Source organism: Corapipo altera, unplaced genomic scaffold, assembly GCF_003945725.1.
Source record: "Corapipo altera isolate COAL_440 unplaced genomic scaffold, ASM394572v1 2b, whole genome shotgun sequence".
NCBI classification, from domain to species: Eukaryota; Metazoa; Chordata; class Aves; order Passeriformes; family Pipridae; genus Corapipo; species Corapipo altera.
In genome coordinates this window covers 18,254,218-18,274,167 of record NW_020884874.1, presented here as the reverse complement: position 1 = coordinate 18,274,167, position 19,950 = coordinate 18,254,218, and the positions used below count along the sequence as shown (strand labels likewise).

The window sequence follows — 19,950 nt, the reverse complement described above, 5'->3', positions numbered from 1 at the left end:
AGGCAAACGTGCTTTAGTGTGCTGTGAGACGAGGGGCTGGGAGCTACCAGTCATCTGACACTGGCTCCCAACATCAATCCAAGATGATTGAAGGGATGGAGCATCTCTCCTATGAGGAAAGGCTGAGAGAATTGGATTTGTTCAGCCTGGAAAAGACACAGTTTGGGGGTGACTTAATTGCAACCTTCCAGTACCTGAAGGGAACCTACAAGAAAGATGCAGGGATTTTTTTACAAGAGCATGCAGCGATAGGGCAAGGGGAGATGTATTCAAACTACTGAGAGTAAGTTTAGATTAGATATTAGGAAGAAATTCTTTACTGTGAGGGTGGTGAGGCACTTGAACAGGTTGCTCAGAGAAGTTGTGGATGCCTGATTCCTGGAGGTGTTCAAGGTCAGGTTGGATGGAGTTCTGAGAAACCTGGTCTAGTGAAAGTTGTCCCTGCCCACAGTAGGGGCCTTGGAATTAGATGATCTTTAAGGTTCCTTACAAACTAAGCCATTCTATGATTTTAAGATTCCTTTCTGCATTAGTGACCGTCACTGAAATCTTAAGAGCTCAAAAAAGACAGCTGTCACCGAAAGAAACTAGCAAGAACAAGGATAAAGGAAAAGGATGCTGCCCACAAGCACCATAGCTAAGCTGGAGAAGCTGCCTGTGGATGCCACCCATGGGCCTTAGCTGCAAGCTTGTAGAAGAAAAAGTCTACTAAACGGTGTTAAATACAAGCTCTCTTGGTTACTGCCCAAGGCAGTGGACTAGATGGACAAGCAGACTAAGCTCTTACAATCATTTTTACACTGTATTTATTGCATTATATAAAATGTACAGATAAAAATATATATCTTCAAAACATGTTATCATGACTCAGTAGCTATCTCATTATTTCTAATAAGTAGGCAGTAATTTTCCATAGCAAATTACATTAATTAGTAATATATTTGTAGCATTTAATCTCATTTACAATAATTAAAATAATAAAGTAATAGTGATTTATAATAATCTGATTTCTAACAGTGAACTGCAAACTTGCATAAAAATAAACCACCTATTATGCAACTAATTAACTGGACACATTCAGAAACACAGGAATGCCATATATGCATTTTCTTCTTAAAGTACTTAATTACATGAACTTGGAAAAATATAAGCATTTTCTCACCACTTTAAAAGCCCTTGCAGGTGCAGGTAATGAACTGGTTTCTTCCAAATACTTCTCCCAAGAAAAATGCTTAGCATGTGGATAATCTGGCACAGAAGAAATGTGACCAAAATTAAACACAGCAGTGCAAAAATATAAAGTTAATGTCTAATTTACAGAGTGCCTAGCACTTTTATAATACTGTTCTGATTTATGCTTTGGACTTATAAAATAATTACAAGAAAGGCTCTTCTAAAGTGTCTTGGACACATTCACCATACAGGTCAAAAAAGCCAACAGCCTTCTAATACACAATACTGAGAAGCTATTGTACACAATTGCTTTGGATGTGGCAATATTCTCTGATTCCCTCAGTAATATAAATAATGTGGGGACTGGAAAAAATCTGTCCATTTAATTAAACAAATTCATTCAAGTAATAAACAGTCATCCACTGGCAAGGACAATCTAATCAGTGATAAGTTTGTACTACAGCTGAGCACTGTACTACTCGTTACTCTTTTAGTGAGTTCTTTTTAACGTAATTTCTAAAGAAATATCCTGGACCTTTATGATAAGACTAATCTACAGAAGATGTTGCCTTTTTCAGCAAGTGTTGTGTTTATAAACACTTTATGCAAGAAACAAAAAGATATCTTGGCAGGGCCTGTCCTTCACCTTTAGTCTGCACCAAAAGTTTAACTAGAAGTTTACACATTATGATTCACAATCTAGAAGAGAACAAAACATATTCTAATTTGTTTTACAAGGGATTTAGCTGAATAACGGGCTGCAATTAACCTCCTGACAGACAGGCTGCTTATAGCTTTTCAAGACTGCTGGCTATTAGAATTACTGCCGAAGTTGGTTTTAAACAAGTAAAATTTTCCATGTTCTCAGACCACAGATGCCAGTTAAGGGTTTAGATCATCCAGCCAGACACAACAGTCCTGAAAAACAGTGGTGGTCTCAAGTTTCATTCTAATGAATACACTTCCATTCCTCTCTGTTGTCTCTCTCAGTGTTTTCCTCCCTTCTAAAGACCCTTACAAGTTTGATTCCTTGATTAACCTTGAAATCACGTAGGGCAATTTTCTCATCAATCCATTACCTTGCATATTCAGTTTGCATGAACACGTTTTTCTTATGCAACTGTTTCACACACCTGGAATATGCTTTATCAGTATTTTTAGAATGTGAGTCTTAACAATAAGTGGATACAGTCAGCCAAAAACTTATTCAGATTTCAAGGGATATCTTTTGTGGACAGACATCTCTACTAAAGCAGTATACATTTGCATACTTAACACCTAACATCAGTTACACTTCTACTTTCAATATATTATGTCCTGTAAAAAAAAATTTACAACTCTACAAATATTAATTCTTAATTGTAGAAAGAAAAAATTCAGGAGAGGTAACAGTAAGATTATTATAAGTTTTAATGATGTTAGCTGATTATAACCTCCTTAAATCTTTCAGATATGTAATAAGATACAAACCTGGTGGGGTGATGAGAGTTCTTTTATGTTCTTTACACCATCCAACAGGATGAATATGTGGGCTAGCTGCCTCACACCTGAAGAAGGGGGAGAAAAATAAGGCATGATAATGCAGTTCTTCAGACATCTTATTATGCTTTCAAAACTAAACATACAAGAGAGATTTAAATTCCAAACAACCCTCGACACCTTCAACTTACACTTAAAACTGCAAACATAACTTCTTAAACTGCAAACATAACCTGCAGACATGAACACATTTAACACAGACTTGTTACCACTTATACAAGCATTAGGTTTTATTTACAATTTCACTGGAAGATCAAAAAAATCAAGTCCTTGAAGTCTGTGGTAGATTTCCATTGAGAAGTTATAATGCTGGACCTGAAAAATTCACATATAGAGACTCTTGGTAGAATCATATTGGCTGGTTGCAAGAACACAGTAATCCCTGTCCAAGACAGATGGAGTCTTGCAAGGCTAAGACCAAAACTTTAAACCAAAAGCTTAAGTATCTTGATTAATGATTCAAGTTATACCTGAAGACAGAGGGGAAAATCACACATAATTGCAATGCATGTCAATAACAAGCAAAAATTCAAAACTGTGGTTTAAATGGAGCTATAAACAATTTATTGTAACCCAGCAACACATAAGCAAAGTCCAAAAAAAACTGCCAGGAAAAGAAAAAAGCATTTTAGGTCTCAAACTGCATGAAAGAATCCAGAACTAATCTATGATCCAAGACTGCAAACTGCTCTAAAAACACTGACCAAACTCTTTTACTTAAGGGGTTAACCATGTCCCATATTTTCTGTCAAGCGCATCATAGTTTGTATTAGTGCTGTTGCCTGTGGCATGCCACAAGAACTACAGAATACTAACAGAGGCAGAGTGAGATACACTTGATGTGTTGGCATCTGTCTGAAGCAAGGAGAGATTGCTCTTACTGTGCTCACTAAGTCAGTTACACTGTGCATAGAAGAAAGTTGGGTGCTGGCTATCAAGTTGTCTTACAAAAACAAAACAAGACACACACTGGAAAACAATAATTTATATAAAAGTAGATGAGAGTAAACCTGTTTAAACCTTCTGTAATATTATATGTAGAACTATACATTCATACTACATTTTGTTATATTATTTCATAACAATACATTTTGCACAATAGAACACACATTTTATATAATATGTAATGTATATACTATAATCATTATATTACTACTCAATATTATTAGGAATGGCAAAAAGACAGACTGATATACAGGAAAAGTAAAAAGCTCTCAGCCTCTGCTGTGAAACATGCATCATCCCTATGTCTGCACTGATACTTAATGATTGTTTTTTGTGTTGGCCAAACAATTAACCAGGTTTTTTAAATGAAGAACACAGTACTTATGTAGTCAGGATGACTAAGAAACATGATGCTAACACAAAAAGCTAGCATTATTCTGGATGGCACTGTACTACGCTGTGCAAACATACTATTTGCCCCTGCAGATCTGCCCTTAAGGACCTTGTTTCTCTAAGGAGCCTGCCCCACCTAATTTCTTCTTTAGTTAGATAAAGTCCATATTACAGAGCACTCTCTCTATTTTTCACTACTTTCTATGCCTAAAGGTATTTCAGTAGTTGACCTTAAATATTTCCATCTACACCTCCTTTCTCTCTTCTGGAGAACCTCATCAGCATTTTCACCTCTCTAGTGACCACGAGCTCAATGTCCCACTCACTACAAGGACCCATTGAGACCAACAAACTGAAGCCTGAGTATGTTGAAGTAGCTAAGTCCTTCATTCCTGGTTCCTCAGGGAAGGATCATGAAACCAACCCTAAGCAGCCAAGCAGTGGTCCAGACTGAAACACCATCTCCCCCTCCTGCTGTTTTCCAAACACTTCTCAAATATTTAATGAGGAAACAAAAGCAGATAGCATCCATGCATGAAGACACTACTTCATATACAATAATAATTGCATAAAATACCTAAACACTTACGATCCAGTTTCTATTTAATCCCTCTCTGAAGTCAATGTCTCCATCATTAGGCTGGAGAATAACAGGTATTCTCTCCACTTTCCCTCAACCCAAGAGTTACTAATGCAAAATATCTGAACAGTGTGGATCTGCTCTCTCTGAGTGTTATAAGCAATATCTGTATCTATTCAGAAAGTATTAGCATGCTGGAAGTTTAAATTAAGTTCCCTTACTTAGCAATACTAATTTATATGTTTTTAAAATATCACATTCTGATAATCTGCAATACCTAAGAGGATGCAATAAACCATGGATGACAGAAAAAGAAGTTAAAGGTATATTAGCAGGCACTCTACCATCTTAAGACTCAGATTAAATGTGAGGACTGTAGATCTTGAACACAAACATATTTTAAGGATTGCAAAAGGAAACAACACAGAAAAGACTGTAGACTGAATGCTGGGCTATTACCACATTAGAGTTTTAAACCCAGGCTGCATAAAAGAAAAACGAAGGAGAACTACATGGAATAACACTTTTCTTTTTTTTTCTGAAAAGTACTTTTACATGATGCCTAAAATTCAGTATGGATATACTTCAACAACAGAAATGCAGGTTGGGTGTCTCAGAATGTTGTCTCACAACAAGCACTTCTCTAGCCTTCTACCTAAACAGAGTCAAACACTAATGATGAAAAATACTGGCCAATGTAATACAATTATCTTCTGGCTATATGTATGAAACAGTTCCACTAGTATTTCTTTGTAATGATGCCAAACAGAAAATTCCTAGCAGATGACACCTTGAAATCTACCTTTGATACAGTCTGTAATGGCTCTGACAATAGCTAAGGATTCAACTTAGTTCAAGAATACCAACCTTTTTTCCTATTACACTACATAAAGCTATGCTGTATGTATTTATAGTATCACACCAGGTACTCTCTACATCACTGAATTTGCCATTAGCAAAAAAGTAGCAAAGGAAGCAAAAGAACTTTTGTGATAATCTTGCACTGTTAAAACTCAGCACGTGACTCCAAGAAATGGTTTACCCCAAACAAATAAGAGGAAAAAGGTGAGTGCTTCATGCTCCTTCCGGTCTCTTCTAGTCTCATTACAGTAGCTAAAAAGAAAAGCAACAAGCCTGTGGGGCAGCACTTCTCTCTTCGATCCCTCTCAAGTCGGAGTTTTATAAGGGTAAGATATGCTTCTGCACTGAGAAGGCATAACCTCTTACTTCCTAAAATGTTTTGGAGTAAAGTCCACAAATTCTTTTCAAAAGTCTCCTGAGTTAAATTTGGGAACAAGGCCGGTGCTTGTGAGTCACTATGGTATTATCAGTATTATACATAAAATAACTAGGTACAAATGTAAAAACACTTACCAGGACAAACCTTCTAAATGCATTTGTTTTGGTTTGCTTTTTCAAGCACAGTTTCAACACAGATTTTAATAAAATTCTGAAAAGTGAATGCCGCTGCACACACTTCTTGCCTTGAAGATTCAAGAAGAAAATGACCAACGTATGTAGAAAGATGCACTCCTGGAAGATGCTCTGACATTACAGCAATGGGTGTGAACACTGAATACAAAGCAACATGTGCTACAATATCATTGCACAATATCACTACAAAACATGCACTAATTTTGATTTGCTTTAAAACAAAACCCCAGTCATTACAGATAAGACTATATGAAGTTTCTGGAACCACAGTGGCCTCAGGAAAAAAAAACCACAAAACTGTTCCAGCAAAAACGGATCATACAGCCCATCCTCACCTACTGATTTCATATAGCCTTTTAGCTTCTAACAGTTCATTTAGTGACAGAAAGTAGAGATCAGTAAAAGTCACATACAATTTAAAGTAGAACTATTATCCTTTAATGTGTGTTACTAAATGGACATAACATCTAGTTTTGAAGAAAAACAACAGTCTATCAGACTAAGCCCAAGTCTTGTCAACTGGAATGCTAAGGGCTACGCTGACCTTTCACAATGAATTTGTAATATCCCACAGCTTTTTATTTCCTTTGTTCCAAAACAGAAGGCAGATCACCCAGCTCACACGCTTCATAAAACACAATTATCCACAAATTGTGAGGATGCTTGCTAGGCCAAAAAAGGTTGCCAACACTCGCAGGAGTTGAAGGATTTTGCACCTCCAAACCTACCTAACCCTGGACCACAGCAGAGCACCAACACCACCTTCCGCCAGTGGAGAGGTGACAAACACATGCTCAACTAATAAAACAAGATTACAATGTCCACACAATTCCTGCCACTTGTGAACCATTCTTTCTGTTGTGCGAGAACATGCAGACAGAAAAAGGTATCTATTATCCATATGGGAAACTGAAGCTAATCCAGGAAGCTTGAAGTGGAGCCAAAAGCAGCAGAGTGCGCCAGCTGAATCTGTAAGAGAGCTATGCAGAGAGGGACAAAACAAGTGACAGCTTGCTGAGTTATGGACATCTTAACTGCAGAAAAAACCTCAAAGCAGGTAAGAGCTACACAATGTAAAAGGCCAGGAAGTAGTTCTGCAATAAGGAAAACTGAGGGCAGCTGACAACATGACCCCCTGGTGCATGCACTACTTCACATGAAAGGAACATGTGTACAGTTCAACAGTCCTTAACTCACCGCAGGAGAGCATAGCCCAATGGGAGACTCACACATGGAAAAAGACTTAGTATTTTCCTATTGATCACTTTCAGCCCTGTTAATTTTTCCCAAAAATCTGTTCTATATAAACAGCTCATTATAACTAGATCAAGAGAGATGGATAATAATGCTAGCTGTTGGAAAAGTTAATAGGCAATTATTTTAGAAAAATATTTTCCAAAATAGGTCTCCACATGAAGTTCTGGACAAACATTTTTAATAAATAGTCAGCATTTCCTTTAAAATAAGCTGTATGTGTCATAGTAATTTTCTGTTTTGAAATAATTTATGATTTTCCCTTTTGGGGAAACAAACCCTTTGATAATTTTGATTTCCACTTTATTAAATGTAGATACAATCCATAATGCAAATGTTAACTATAAAAAAACCCACTCAGACACATGCCCCATACAATCATAAATAACAATATGCCCTCAAGAATCATACAAATTCTTGACTGCGAGATGTCAGTCATTGAACTGTGCATAAAAAAAAGAAAAACGTAAAACTCATCCTGCAGCCCCATCTAGTGCATAATTGAGAATACTTCATCACTGGCAAGTATAAAACTGGTATTATTTTACATCATGACTTCCCAAAACATGGTCCATGAGGTTACGGCATGCATCCAGAAGTGGTATGGCAACATTACCATATTTTCTATTTAATGTCTGCTAAGACAGCTGCATGGTAATTTGCATAAAATTTTAGAGCTTCAGGGTCAGATAATGGTTCATTATCTATTTAAATCATTAAAAACACGCACCATGACTCATGGTTCTATAAGATTGTTTTACCTTCTTTTTGACATAATATAACCCCTTGAAAAAGACTGTTCCTTTCAAAGAGAGAGTGGAGCACATTAATTATCTAAAAAATGAAACAAGAAGAGCACAACTTTTAAGGACTTGGTTGTTAGCAAAGTAGTAAATACTGGTGGAGAACAAGGTTGACCTCTTAGTCTCACACCAAAATCCAGTATGTTCCAAAACTCAGACTGACCAGAAAATGGTTCAGAAAATCAAAAGCTAATTTGTTTTCATGAGACACTTTAGAAATCATTTTTCTATGCAAGACAGACAGGAACAGAGCAATGAGTGACACATAACCCATCATATTTTCTCATACTCCTGGTAAGCTGACCCCAAAAGTTGATGGTACCACCTTCTCTGCAGGGAAAGTTTAAACCAAGACAAGGATGAGTGAGGGTAGCCAAAGCCCTGTGACGCAGCAGGTTTGGGCTGCAGCATGTCCAGCAATGGCCGTTGCTCCACTTCTCCTGTGGGCAAGCAGAAACGACCTAGCACAGCTTGACCTCTTTCAAAAGCTCTGGTTGTGTTTGGATTTGGTCACAAAAAAAATTAGGAAGCTGAGGCAACAAAGATCTGTGTGTAAGCGAAACTGATGTAAGAGAATAGAGGAATATATGATAGATCTGTAGTTGACTTATAGTTCTGATATACTCAAAGATTCCCAATGGTATTTCCAGGTTCAAATGCCAATAAGAAAATTTGGAAGTTCCATTCAGAGGGAATGTTTCTGGGTTTTAAAGAAGTATTACTTGTTTCATCAAAAGAGATGGGACAGATGGAAACAACCTGAAGGCTTGTGTCGTATAGGTCCAAATTCTCCTTTGAAAAGTAAAGTCTTACATTTGACAATTTTGTTCACTTTTCTTCCATCTAAAAGCCACTATTCAAAGGAAAACTTCATAGGATTTATAATACACTGGAATTATCATGACAATACATTAAAGAGCTGGTATAAAGACTAATTCTAGCCAGACTACTTATTTTCAACCAATAATGTATTTTCTAATGCTCAGAAAAATAGTAAGGAAGAGTATCTTCAGGTTGAAAGCCTGAAGCCTAAGTAAGCTTAGGTGATGGTTAGATTTTTGTTGCCTGAAGTCCAGTAAAATCAGTCCAAGAACAGGAAGGGTTTTTGTAACCTCAATGAAAATGTTCAATCTACTCTAAATAAATCACAAAAGGTATAGAGGAAAAAAAAGGTATTTGTTTGAAAAGAACCAACATACAGTAAATACATTTTTTCACCTTCATTATAATTCTGAGGTTGAAAATTATATGCAGGTTCAGGGAAACTGTGAGGCTCTGCACTAGGTAATCTCAAAAAATCTTTTTGGTTTTAGTTACAGACAGCAGTTGATAGACATGACATTTATGCATCTAAGATATCTTAAAATACCAACAAACCTGGTATCTAAAATTAAAAATGTAAGTGGGATGTATTCAGATTGCATTTTCGCACACTCTGTTGGTTGGACATTCCACCGCTACTTTCATTTGCTGTTCTTTTCTCCCATTTTCTTTCCTTCTTCCTCTATTCACTCTTGTCCTCAAGCCCATCAATGCAGAGGTAGGCCACACTACTCAGAATTTCCATGCACAGTACTTCCAGTAGCATCTTCTTGCCACTTCTTGTGTTTTAAAATTTCATCAAAAGATCAAAACTTAAGTTTGACTTCAGTGTAAATACAGCTCCAATAATTTCTCAAAACCTATAGGAAAACCTATAGATTTTCCACTTCAATTTTCCCTCATCCTTTAAGAGGATATTATTTCACGTATTCTACATATGAAATTCAGAAAACCCAGTTCAGAATACTATAACTGCAAAAATGTAAGGCCTGGTTATGTACTTAAAAACTGCTTTTCAATCTCCTGAGAAGATTGGTGGACAAAATTCCTGCTGACGTTGGTACATTAACAAGCCTGAAATTCAGTGTATGTCTGCTATATACAGTGCACTATTTTAGAGAGATATCGATGCCACCTCTGAACAAACTACAGTTATATTGCATTGTGTTTCCCCTAAAAGCCTTGCGAACTGCCATTTTAATTATTAATTAAGGGTATAACATATTTTAGCAAACGTTCAAATATCAGGAAATTCAGAATACCTTTTCCCAGACCCCAGTTTCTTGATGCTTTGTAGAGGAAATGTATGTTCTGTGTTACTTCTTCATGGAAATAATTACTTTCTGGTCTTTGACCTCATATGGTCTATTATCTCAATATTCAGTTATTGACTTCACTGAAATGCCTGTTCACCCCTGTTTCAATAATGCAGTCATATTACAGTTGATTTGTCACACAGGCCACACAATTATTATTTCAAGAGATAGACTCACAAAGTTTTGAAGCTATGTAATAGCCTTGTGCCATTTTCATTGACACAGTGCCTAAGCAGTCATCAAACACAGATGAAGAAAATTTCCTTCATTTATTTTTACAGGCTCAGGTATACAATTAAGTTGCCACTGATGAACCCCAGACATAGGCTTACAATGCTCTACTTGTTCTGCAGTAAGTTACTCTTCAAAGACTGTAAGATATACGAAATTGCTCTAAACTATCTGCTAAATGAAGAACCAAGTGCAAATACAAACCTGCACTGTGACAGCCTAAATCTACTCCATTATCTTTATGCTCCTAGTATGTCCTTCTCCATCCACTGACTTTTCTGTATAGATACACAGAGCCCCTCTACTATCCAACATGCAGAAAGGTCATCCCTAACACAAGTCAGGACAGCAGGATCCCAGTTTTAAGCAGAATGCAGAACACAGAACACTAAAACCAGGTTTTGCCACTATTCTGATGCCTTATGGAAGATGACTAAGGTTCAGTTTCAACAACGTTAAGTGAATCAAGAACCTTATGAATAAATGCAGCCTTTCTTTCAATTTAGAACTATATGTAAAACTAATTCCAAATACAACTACATTATCATAGTGGATATTCTGCATTGAAAATATCAGCCTCAGATGTAACTGAAATAAGAAATCAATCCACAACTTCAGATGCAGCAGCACACATGAAGCCTCATTTAAGACAATCTCAGCATTTTTTACATGCAACTTGACATGGGACATCTAATTCCTTCAGTGTGCCAGTGAGACACACTTTGGTGGCCATAATTACAAATCTAGCAAAAGTTGGTATGGTAACTGTTTTGACAGTCTGGAAAGTATCACAGTGCTCAAAGCTAACACATTTCTGATAGGTCTCACTAGGATACAAAACAAAAACATCATACCAGTAGTCGTAACTCTCATCCCAGTTGTCAAAATGAACCAGAAAACGATTGTCCACCATGTCTGTTACCGTAGCAACACAAATGAAAGTCGGGTTCTTCTTGTCTACAGCTTCCAGCTTCATCCCCACTCGAAATCCCGATGGGATCACTGTCTACATAGAGAAAGACATTTAACTGAAGATAAATACTATAAATGCAGAAATCTCCCCAGTGTCCACAATCAATATATTCATGTCATTTCTAAGTTTCCCAATTAGCTGCTCCAACAGTGGCAGCAGCCTAATTAGTTGACATGAGAGATGCTCAAACACAGACCTGCGGTTTATGAAAACGAAAGTCCTGAACGTGCTGCTAAAATTAAATGCATTAGTTTTAACTCTGCCTTAGATACTCTCTCTTAAAGACCATGGTTGTTGCACAACACTATGGTGCAAGACCCATCTTAAATTTAATTTAAGATATTGTTTTAGAATGTACAGGAAGTTTAAACAGATAAGTCAAAAAGTAATGAATCAGAATTGTAGAGGTCAGTTGTAGTGGAGATTGTTATTGAATTTGTTGTGGATGTTCTTCTTAAATTTCAGGTCTCAAGTCTGCCATCACTGAAATGTGCTATCAGTCTCTACCACACACATGAGCAAACCAGGAACTTTCCACACCTTAGTTACAAGTGAGTACTTACTGCATTCTGGTTTTCAAACAGTGATTTAGGAGCAGCTTGAGCCTTGCATGCCTTCAGGTAGGAGGGCCAGCTGAATTCTTCTTCCTTATATCCTACATGAAGGTCATAAAAGAAGGACAGGAAATGACAGGTATGAGACACTAGGCGCATGTATCAGTAAGACATCAATTTTTTACTACAGTTTTCTTCCCTTTGAACAAACATCTCCAAGCAGCACAGGTTACAAGCCACCTCTTTGTCTCTCCCCAAGAAAACTGCACCTTACCACTTACCTGCCTTGCAGGTACCAACTAACTTCCCTTTGGTGATCTGACTGACACACACAAAGGCATTTCCCAGCTTCTTTTCAGTCTGTTGCTTCTACTTCAGAAACAGCAAAAGACCTACAGATCCCAAAGCCCTCTCCTCTATGCCCGTCAGTCCAATAAAAACACCACCTCCTCCTCCAGACTTCACCCTACTACATCCTCAGGTTATCACCAATACAGCGCGATCAGTACTAGCTTCAAAACAAACCCCCTAGGTTATATCAAAACAGTTGCTTACACAATCAATGCTCCTTATGTATTCACAGCGTAAACTGTCCTCTGCGTGGACTTCACGCATTTTTTATTCTGTGTATACAGCACTTGGAAAGAAATCCAAGTTTCTGTTGATGGAATGCCTCTTTTAGTTTCTTAGGGGAAAAAACCACAAGCAATTCATAATATATTGATCTGCATAAAATAATCTACAAGAAACCATTTGTAGTTCTAATACACAAAACAATGCCAAGAGTTGGAAGCAGACTCCCTTCTTCATTCTTCTGTTACGAAAAAGTTATAGAAACATCTATTTTAGTCAATGTTACAATCCAGTAAAGCAAGATCAAAACCACAACAAATTTCAGTGACTGACTGCCTTTACCAAAATGTGTCACCTCTTGACTATTTGAAGTATTACTCAAATATGCCAGAGACAACTGCTCTGTTTAACCTGAGAATCTCGTATTACCCGAGGAACCACCTGCCACTTTTACCTTTTTTTCTCACTACTGATCTATTCATTCCTCTTTTTGTCTTTATTTCAAACTTACTCTTTGTGGAAAGAGCAGTCTTTATTAGTCTGTGCCAACACATGTACAGTAATGGTGATCAATATCCAATAACAAAAATGTGCTAAGACCTTCCACTAAAGGATTCTCAGTTGCTTGTGAGACCTCAGTTTAAGCATATGTGTCACCAATATGCTGCAATTTTACTTGCAATAAGCATTCATTTGGGATCTAGGTTTGTTGCTCAATTTTTTTCCTAATGCTTTATAAATTACTCTTATGGTCCATTTTGTTTTCTTGGTTTCTCTGAATTTCCACTGAACAAAAAAGGTAGGATTTTGACCTTGAAATTTTAGGTAAGACTTAGTGTTTAATTTGCCATTTTCAAATACTCTTGACTAAATAAACCATAACATTCCTGCCCCCCACAATTACAGCATTACACAGGTAGTCTCGATCTCAGAACTGTGTAAAACTAAACAATACCTTTAGGTGGATGAAGCTTGTGACCTGTTTTTTCACACCATCCAACAGGATGAATATCTGATGAATCAGCGTTCACCCAGAAATCGTAACAATCTGGGTATCCATCAAAATGGAGTCGTATTCTGTAGCCACAAACCTAAATGCAAAAATTGAAAACATAAGACACTATGTTTTAACATGGTCACCCTACATATAACAGTTTCTGTTCAATATTATGTATAGTCACTGTGTGTTTTCAGTCAGCTTTTTACTTCTGCTCAATCCAGCACTGGATTGGAATAAATTCATTTGATAAAAAGGAAAGAATGAAAAGACAAAGCTATTCTCAGTCTGAGTGCACCCTCTTCTCGTCAAAAGAATTAACTAAAAGCCATTAGTGTTCAAAAACTTGAAAATGGTTCAACCCAGCATCAGAATAAAAGATAAACCCCACAGAAGAGCATGATACAGCCATGGACAAACTGCAGATAACAATATTCTCAAGCTACCACGATTAACCTATATACAAAGGAGCACTGAACAATAACAATGTTTGAGAGGCTCTCCAGAGAGATACTGAAAACTGTAACTAAAGATGAGAAGTTAGTGAAGGTATCCCTCAGAACTTCATTATTCCATGAAGTAGTAAGTCAACTACTGAGAGGAAGAGAAAAACAGGACACAATACTCTCTCTGTACAAAAGTTCTCCACATCTGCCTGAGTGCCAAATGCCATAAATTTACTGCAGTCATCAGTGAAAATCTCTTGACATTAAGGTCATCCTATTTTATATTTAATTTGTATTCTCACATAACTTTCAGTTTGCCATCTCATAATTCTGTGGAATCCAAGCGGAATTCAGGCAATCCTACTGTAAAACATGACCCATCACCTAGTGCTGAGCACAGGGTACATAGGGAATACTCAACCACTGACACACCATCCGCAAGAAAATGAAAGAGAGACCCACAGAAATGGGATATGACTACAGGCCATGAAGAGATCCTGAAACGGGAACACAAAATCCTAGACTATTAAAATATAAACTGCAAAATTACAGCTGCCTAGAATAACAGTGATACAGAGCAAACTACCTACCGGTTTTCTGCTTCCCCATTTTAATTCACAAAACAAATCCAGAAAGTCAGTAAAACTATGTAAAAACTAAACTAAGGTATGTTTGAAAGATACACAAAATGTACCTGGTTCTCTATCAAAAGTAAAGAAGCTATTTATTAGAAAAATTATTTCATAAACCACAGCAAAAAGAAAAACTGAGTTTGTATTTTATGCTAACTTGCACAGGTTACCAATATAGGCAACTTTTTAAGCCATCAGCCTGAAAAAGTTGTAGCACAACAGCAACACAAGAAATTATTTGTGTCAGTGACTGGACCAACTGTAAACACTATCATACTTCTATAAAACTGCTATATATCAGTTGTCATACTTATGGGGGGTTTTTTATTTATTTTCCCTTTTAAATACAGATTTAAACTACAGGATTACAGATAAACCCACACATCATCCAACTAGTCTAATACTGTTTTCTCTAGCTGTCTATGTTAAACATATGTAAATAGTCACTGCTGCATTGGCACTGGATTCTGCATATTCTTTATATGTCTGTCAGGTAGAATTAATACAGCACTATTAATTTAAAAGCCATCTTTCTACATACAGTTTTTGTTCGGTAAGAGTGAGCGTTTTCATTTCTGTCTCTTCTGTAATCCTGCTCCATAGCAGTTTGCAACCTCTACTTACCTCAGCCACTGTGAGAACACAGTATATGGACTGGTGCTCAGGATCCACGCCCTCCAGCTTCATCCCTACTTTGAATCCATTTTTGTTGTATGGGAAAGACTGATACTGCAATGGAAAAGAACAGTTTCAGTACTTCTGAAAGTACCAGAGAAAGAATATCTTCATAAGGAATAGAACAATGATTATTTATTATTCATGTTTCTGAGTGAACTAATAAATCACTTAAAGTTTCTCATTTTCAAAAACGCAGAGCGGAAAAGAGAAATTGATGACTGTTTGAAAAACACGTTGATACTAGAATGACTTGAAACTTGAGAATATGTAAGAAAATTAGAATCACCAAAAGAGCTAGTCAAGAGAAAGATGATGACATGATTTGTCTTCAATTTTTTTCACTAATTGCCAAAAACCTTTTAACAATTTAATTTTTTATTTTTCAGCCTGAACAGTGACACTGACCCCTTCCTGGTAAACATCATTCCTATAATAATCACAATAATGATGCTGTATCGCCTTTTCCACATTTCAGGCCACAAAAGATGAACTGAAAGGCAGAAATATGAAACTTTGTATACAGAGATGGCCTATTTCATGTCCTTTATATGTTGAATCCAGACTAGTTTTCCAGGAGTATTTCTGCATCATAGGAACATGACTACCCTTACTTCATATTACAGAGAACCCAGTAGAACATCTTTCAAAAAACAGAAAGTGAAAACAAGGCTAAAAACTGATGTTTTCAATCAGAAGGCATCAGCACCCTCTGGTAAAGATGAAGGAAGGTCGTAAATATTAAGGTTAAAACGGAGGGAATAACAGAAAAAAAAAAATGACCAAAACTGAAGACAGGTATCCACAGGTTTGCAAATTCACAGCCAGAGAGTTTTTATGTCTCAAATGGTTACAGAAAAAAACACAGGAGAATTATCCTAAATGTTCCCCCTTCCTTCTGTTCCTGCCTAAAAGCTACACGTTCTCCCCAGTTGACTGCAGTATCTCTTCAGTTAATGGGAAGAGAAGGATACCAAGGGAGGTAGTCAGAGAGGTATCACCTACTTGGAAGGAAGGGAAACCTCTGTTTGGTGGCTTTGGGTGCAACTGATATAACTGAATAATAAACTCAGGAAAAAAATGCAGTGCATGGAACAAGAGTGGGAATATGCAGTCAAGGGGAAGGGAAATGGAGAACCATATCAGTTTAAATTGGCCTGCAGCGGCCAGCTAATAGATGTTTAACTACAGCTCTAAGTCCCTGTCTAAAAACAGCTTAGAACATCTGGTAGACCAGAGTTAAGGGATCAGAGTACCTGTCTGCAGTACATGCATTTGAAAAGTTATTTCATCCTAACATCACCACACTTAATATTTTTATTATCAATGAAAGTTTAATGAAGTTACATTATGCATAGTTCTAGATACTTCCTCAAAAGGAAGGTATCAACAGGAGAATTTTTCTTAAAAACAATAAACTGACATAATAAATTCAAACGCAATCCATATTGTTGCACAGACTTCCAGCTAATGACATCTACATAATAAATAGTTTACAGATAAAAAAATGTCAGTGGAAAACTGAAATGCTAGAAATATTGATGCACTGAGGAATAGTGGTCAAAAATACAATGGAAAGTTTTCAAAAGCAAGTGCAAGTAAAATTACAGAGAGAGGAAACAATTAAAAAGTCACACATCTATTATTTCACTTTTATAATAAACATTACTGTACAAACTGTACAAAATTCTGCAAAAAATACACTAAAAATTAAGCAATTAAACACATGTATTTCCTGAAATTTAAGACATGAATTATTTACTACTCTTCCTATTGCCAAATCTATAACTTCTAGTTTGGTTTCTGTTACCGCCAAATTAACAGGCAACTTTTAGAAGACTAATAACCTTAATACTATCTAACAGATTTCAATTTTTTGCACAATTCTCAATACATCACCAAAAGTAAAGCTATGATAAACTTAATAATCACACATCATTTTTATAACAAACATTTAAAGATATTTTGTTCAGGAGGGATACAAAAAGCAAGTAAGATGAAAGGTTAAAGTCAACAAATGAGCAGATGGCACACTGAGGAACAGAAAGGTCAAAAATTTTGTTTTAATGGTGTAATCACAGCTTGTCAGACACAGTTTAGAAATTACTCTAAGTACCAGGAAGTGGCAGGGACTCTCCATCATCCTGACCATTTCTAACTAAGGTTACGAAAAACACAGCGAAAAGTACCACTTCTGAACTGGAAAAACAAAAAGAAAAAAAAGAGTAATTCTCACAATGAACACAGAAATAAAAGGATTCAAAATCATTTGGTTTGGGTTTTTTTAACATTTCTGTACCTGTGGTTTGCTTGTTCATCTCTAAAATGGAGAAATATTTCCAGACCACTTCTGGGTGTTGTTAAGAACTCTCTTTCTGCTACAGGTTTTAAATACAGCACACTAAATCAAACCCTTGCATTACTCAGGGGCTAAAGACTTTGAAAGAAAATACTAAATAAGATGCACTGAACGAGAAAGGTACATGGTGGAGAAAAGTACAGGAGACATTGTGTAACTCCAGATTTTACCACCATGTGCAGTGCCCTGAAAGGCTGGTGGTATATATGTCTCTGTGTCGCTATAGCATTTCATGGAACTTCAGACAGGCAGAGCAATGCTTTATAAATGTACCTTCCCACTAAGACACTCATTATCCAGTTTGTTCTCTTGTTAATTTTTGAACCAGTATATAGCACAAGGGGATACAACCAAGGATGGTTGCTCTCGCACATACAAATCTATGGGTTCTGTACAATGCAATCCTAGTTCTTCACTTTTCTAACTCAGTAATATCTAAAAATGCCAATTAAAGGTCAGCATCACATGCATATGTAAGCTGAAAAACTAATTCCCAAACAAAAGATTTAATAGTTGAAATATGAAGCCTACAGAAAGAAATGAATGCAAGAAACAGACTACAAGTAAGAACAGAATTATCAAAAAAAACAACACATAGCAGCAGTGTAGTAGTTGAGACACATTCACATTTCCCCCGGTTTTGCAAGAGAAGATAACAGCATGGAAGCTTTGTAGATTTGCACACAGAGTTCTCTTCCAAGTAAGAGAGACAGCAATAGCAAAAGCACTGAAATGACAAATGAGAAAAGACTACCATAGCAGGCAAAGGACAAGCAAGAGATGATGATGTGACATCCAATCAGATGGCAGGCAAAACGGAACAAGACAAACTAACATCTGATGTAGTAACAAAATATAATGTCAGCAGGAGCTGCAAAAAAGACAGGTAATGTAATTGAAGCAACAAGCCAAAAGATGATCTTTATACCAGCTTTCTAAATATATTTAAAGAACATTATATGGCATGAAAAAGTGTGGGTATGCATCAGATTTTTAGCTTTAGAGATTAGAAGGAAAGGCTAGCACTTGTAGATTTTGGAAAAGCATCTCCTTTCCACAGTCTGATTTGACAGCATTCACCTACAACAACAGAATTCTCTGAAAAAGAAGAGAAAGATAACTACTCTCATATTTCCCACTCTCTTGATGATTGCTGATGGACAGTATTACTTTATCATGTGGGTTTTCCTCCACAGAAATGTAAAATCTTCAAACTATTTTTGTTTATTGATTTCCTAGAAATCTTACAATCTTAGTTGGTTGACTGACTTAAACTTCAGAAGGTCATACCTCTTTAAAAAGCTTAGTAGGTACTGCAATGGCCCTTTCTTCCTCCAGATAGGATGCCCAACACCATGCTTGCCTTCCTTTAGAGGGTACAGCTGTAAAGAAGCACACAACAGTGAAATAATTCAGTAACTGTTATTGTCTCAAGAAAAAAACCCCCACAATACTTTGAAATATCAAATCTACATTTTATTAAATGCACTCATGGTGTTGCTCAGGACTTATTTGAGAAAAAGAAGTAGCTCTGCAAGTTTAAAGGCATCAGGAACACGAAGGTTCCTGGTTTGTCCAGAAATGTTTCCAGCAGTTCAAACCTTGATTAGTAACAAGAAAAAGCACCTGCAGGTGACAAGGAAAACTTACCAAGTCCAGCCTCAACCCCTTTTCATCACTGATATTGAGAAGTACTAACATATACAATTTACAAATGTGTGAAAAGATCAGTTCAAATCACAAAATATCTCAATATTTTAATTTTTTTTCCCCAAGAATTTCTTTTACTGGAAAGCATTTTCAACGGGATAGCACTCATAACATGTTTTTTTTTATCTCAGCTGAAACACCCTGTTCTTTAACAGTGCTCACAATGTTTCTAACCTACTCCATCACTTTGATGTTTTAGGGTGGAGAGGCAGTTCCAAGCCATCAGAACTGTCACCACTGCTTTTTCCCCCCATCATGTAATTAGCACATGACAGAAACCTCCAGTTTCAGGTTTGCTCATTTCGTGTGAACACCTGCATACGCTTGCATAGTAATTGTAATATTGCCTACAGTCCAGCTTAATATTGGCTACAGTCACATCAGTGAGTAACAGTTTTCAAGCCTTGAAAATAAGGCACTAACTGCACCAGCAATAGCCAGGAACTTCAAAAACAGATGGCCTGTGAGGCTGGCCATGTATGTATCTGTGTTCATAGAATTCCACTCTGCTTTACTGATCTTCACCTAAAATGCCTCCTCT

At 36.7% G+C, this 19,950-nt stretch overlaps 1 protein-coding gene across 5 annotated transcripts in view; it reads right to left on the bottom strand.

Moving 5' to 3' along the window:
- The window catches only part of L3MBTL3 (L3MBTL3, histone methyl-lysine binding protein), a 77,245-nt gene that overhangs the window by 29,524 nt on the left and 27,771 nt on the right, over nt 1-19,950 (bottom strand). For all 5 annotated transcript variants that reach the window (XM_027633923.1, XM_027633925.1, XM_027633924.1 and 2 more), the window contains 7 exons: nt 18,990-19,081; nt 15,290-15,394; nt 13,546-13,681; nt 12,027-12,118; nt 11,345-11,496; nt 2,644-2,720; nt 1,163-1,248 (listed from right to left, as the gene is read on the bottom strand). In XM_027633923.1, the coding sequence (XP_027489724.1) occupies nt 1,163-1,248; nt 2,644-2,720; nt 11,345-11,496; nt 12,027-12,118; nt 13,546-13,681; nt 15,290-15,394; nt 18,990-19,081 (740 nt within the window). The remainder of the gene's footprint in view (nt 1-1,162; nt 1,249-2,643; nt 2,721-11,344; nt 11,497-12,026; nt 12,119-13,545; nt 13,682-15,289; nt 15,395-18,989; nt 19,082-19,950) is intronic.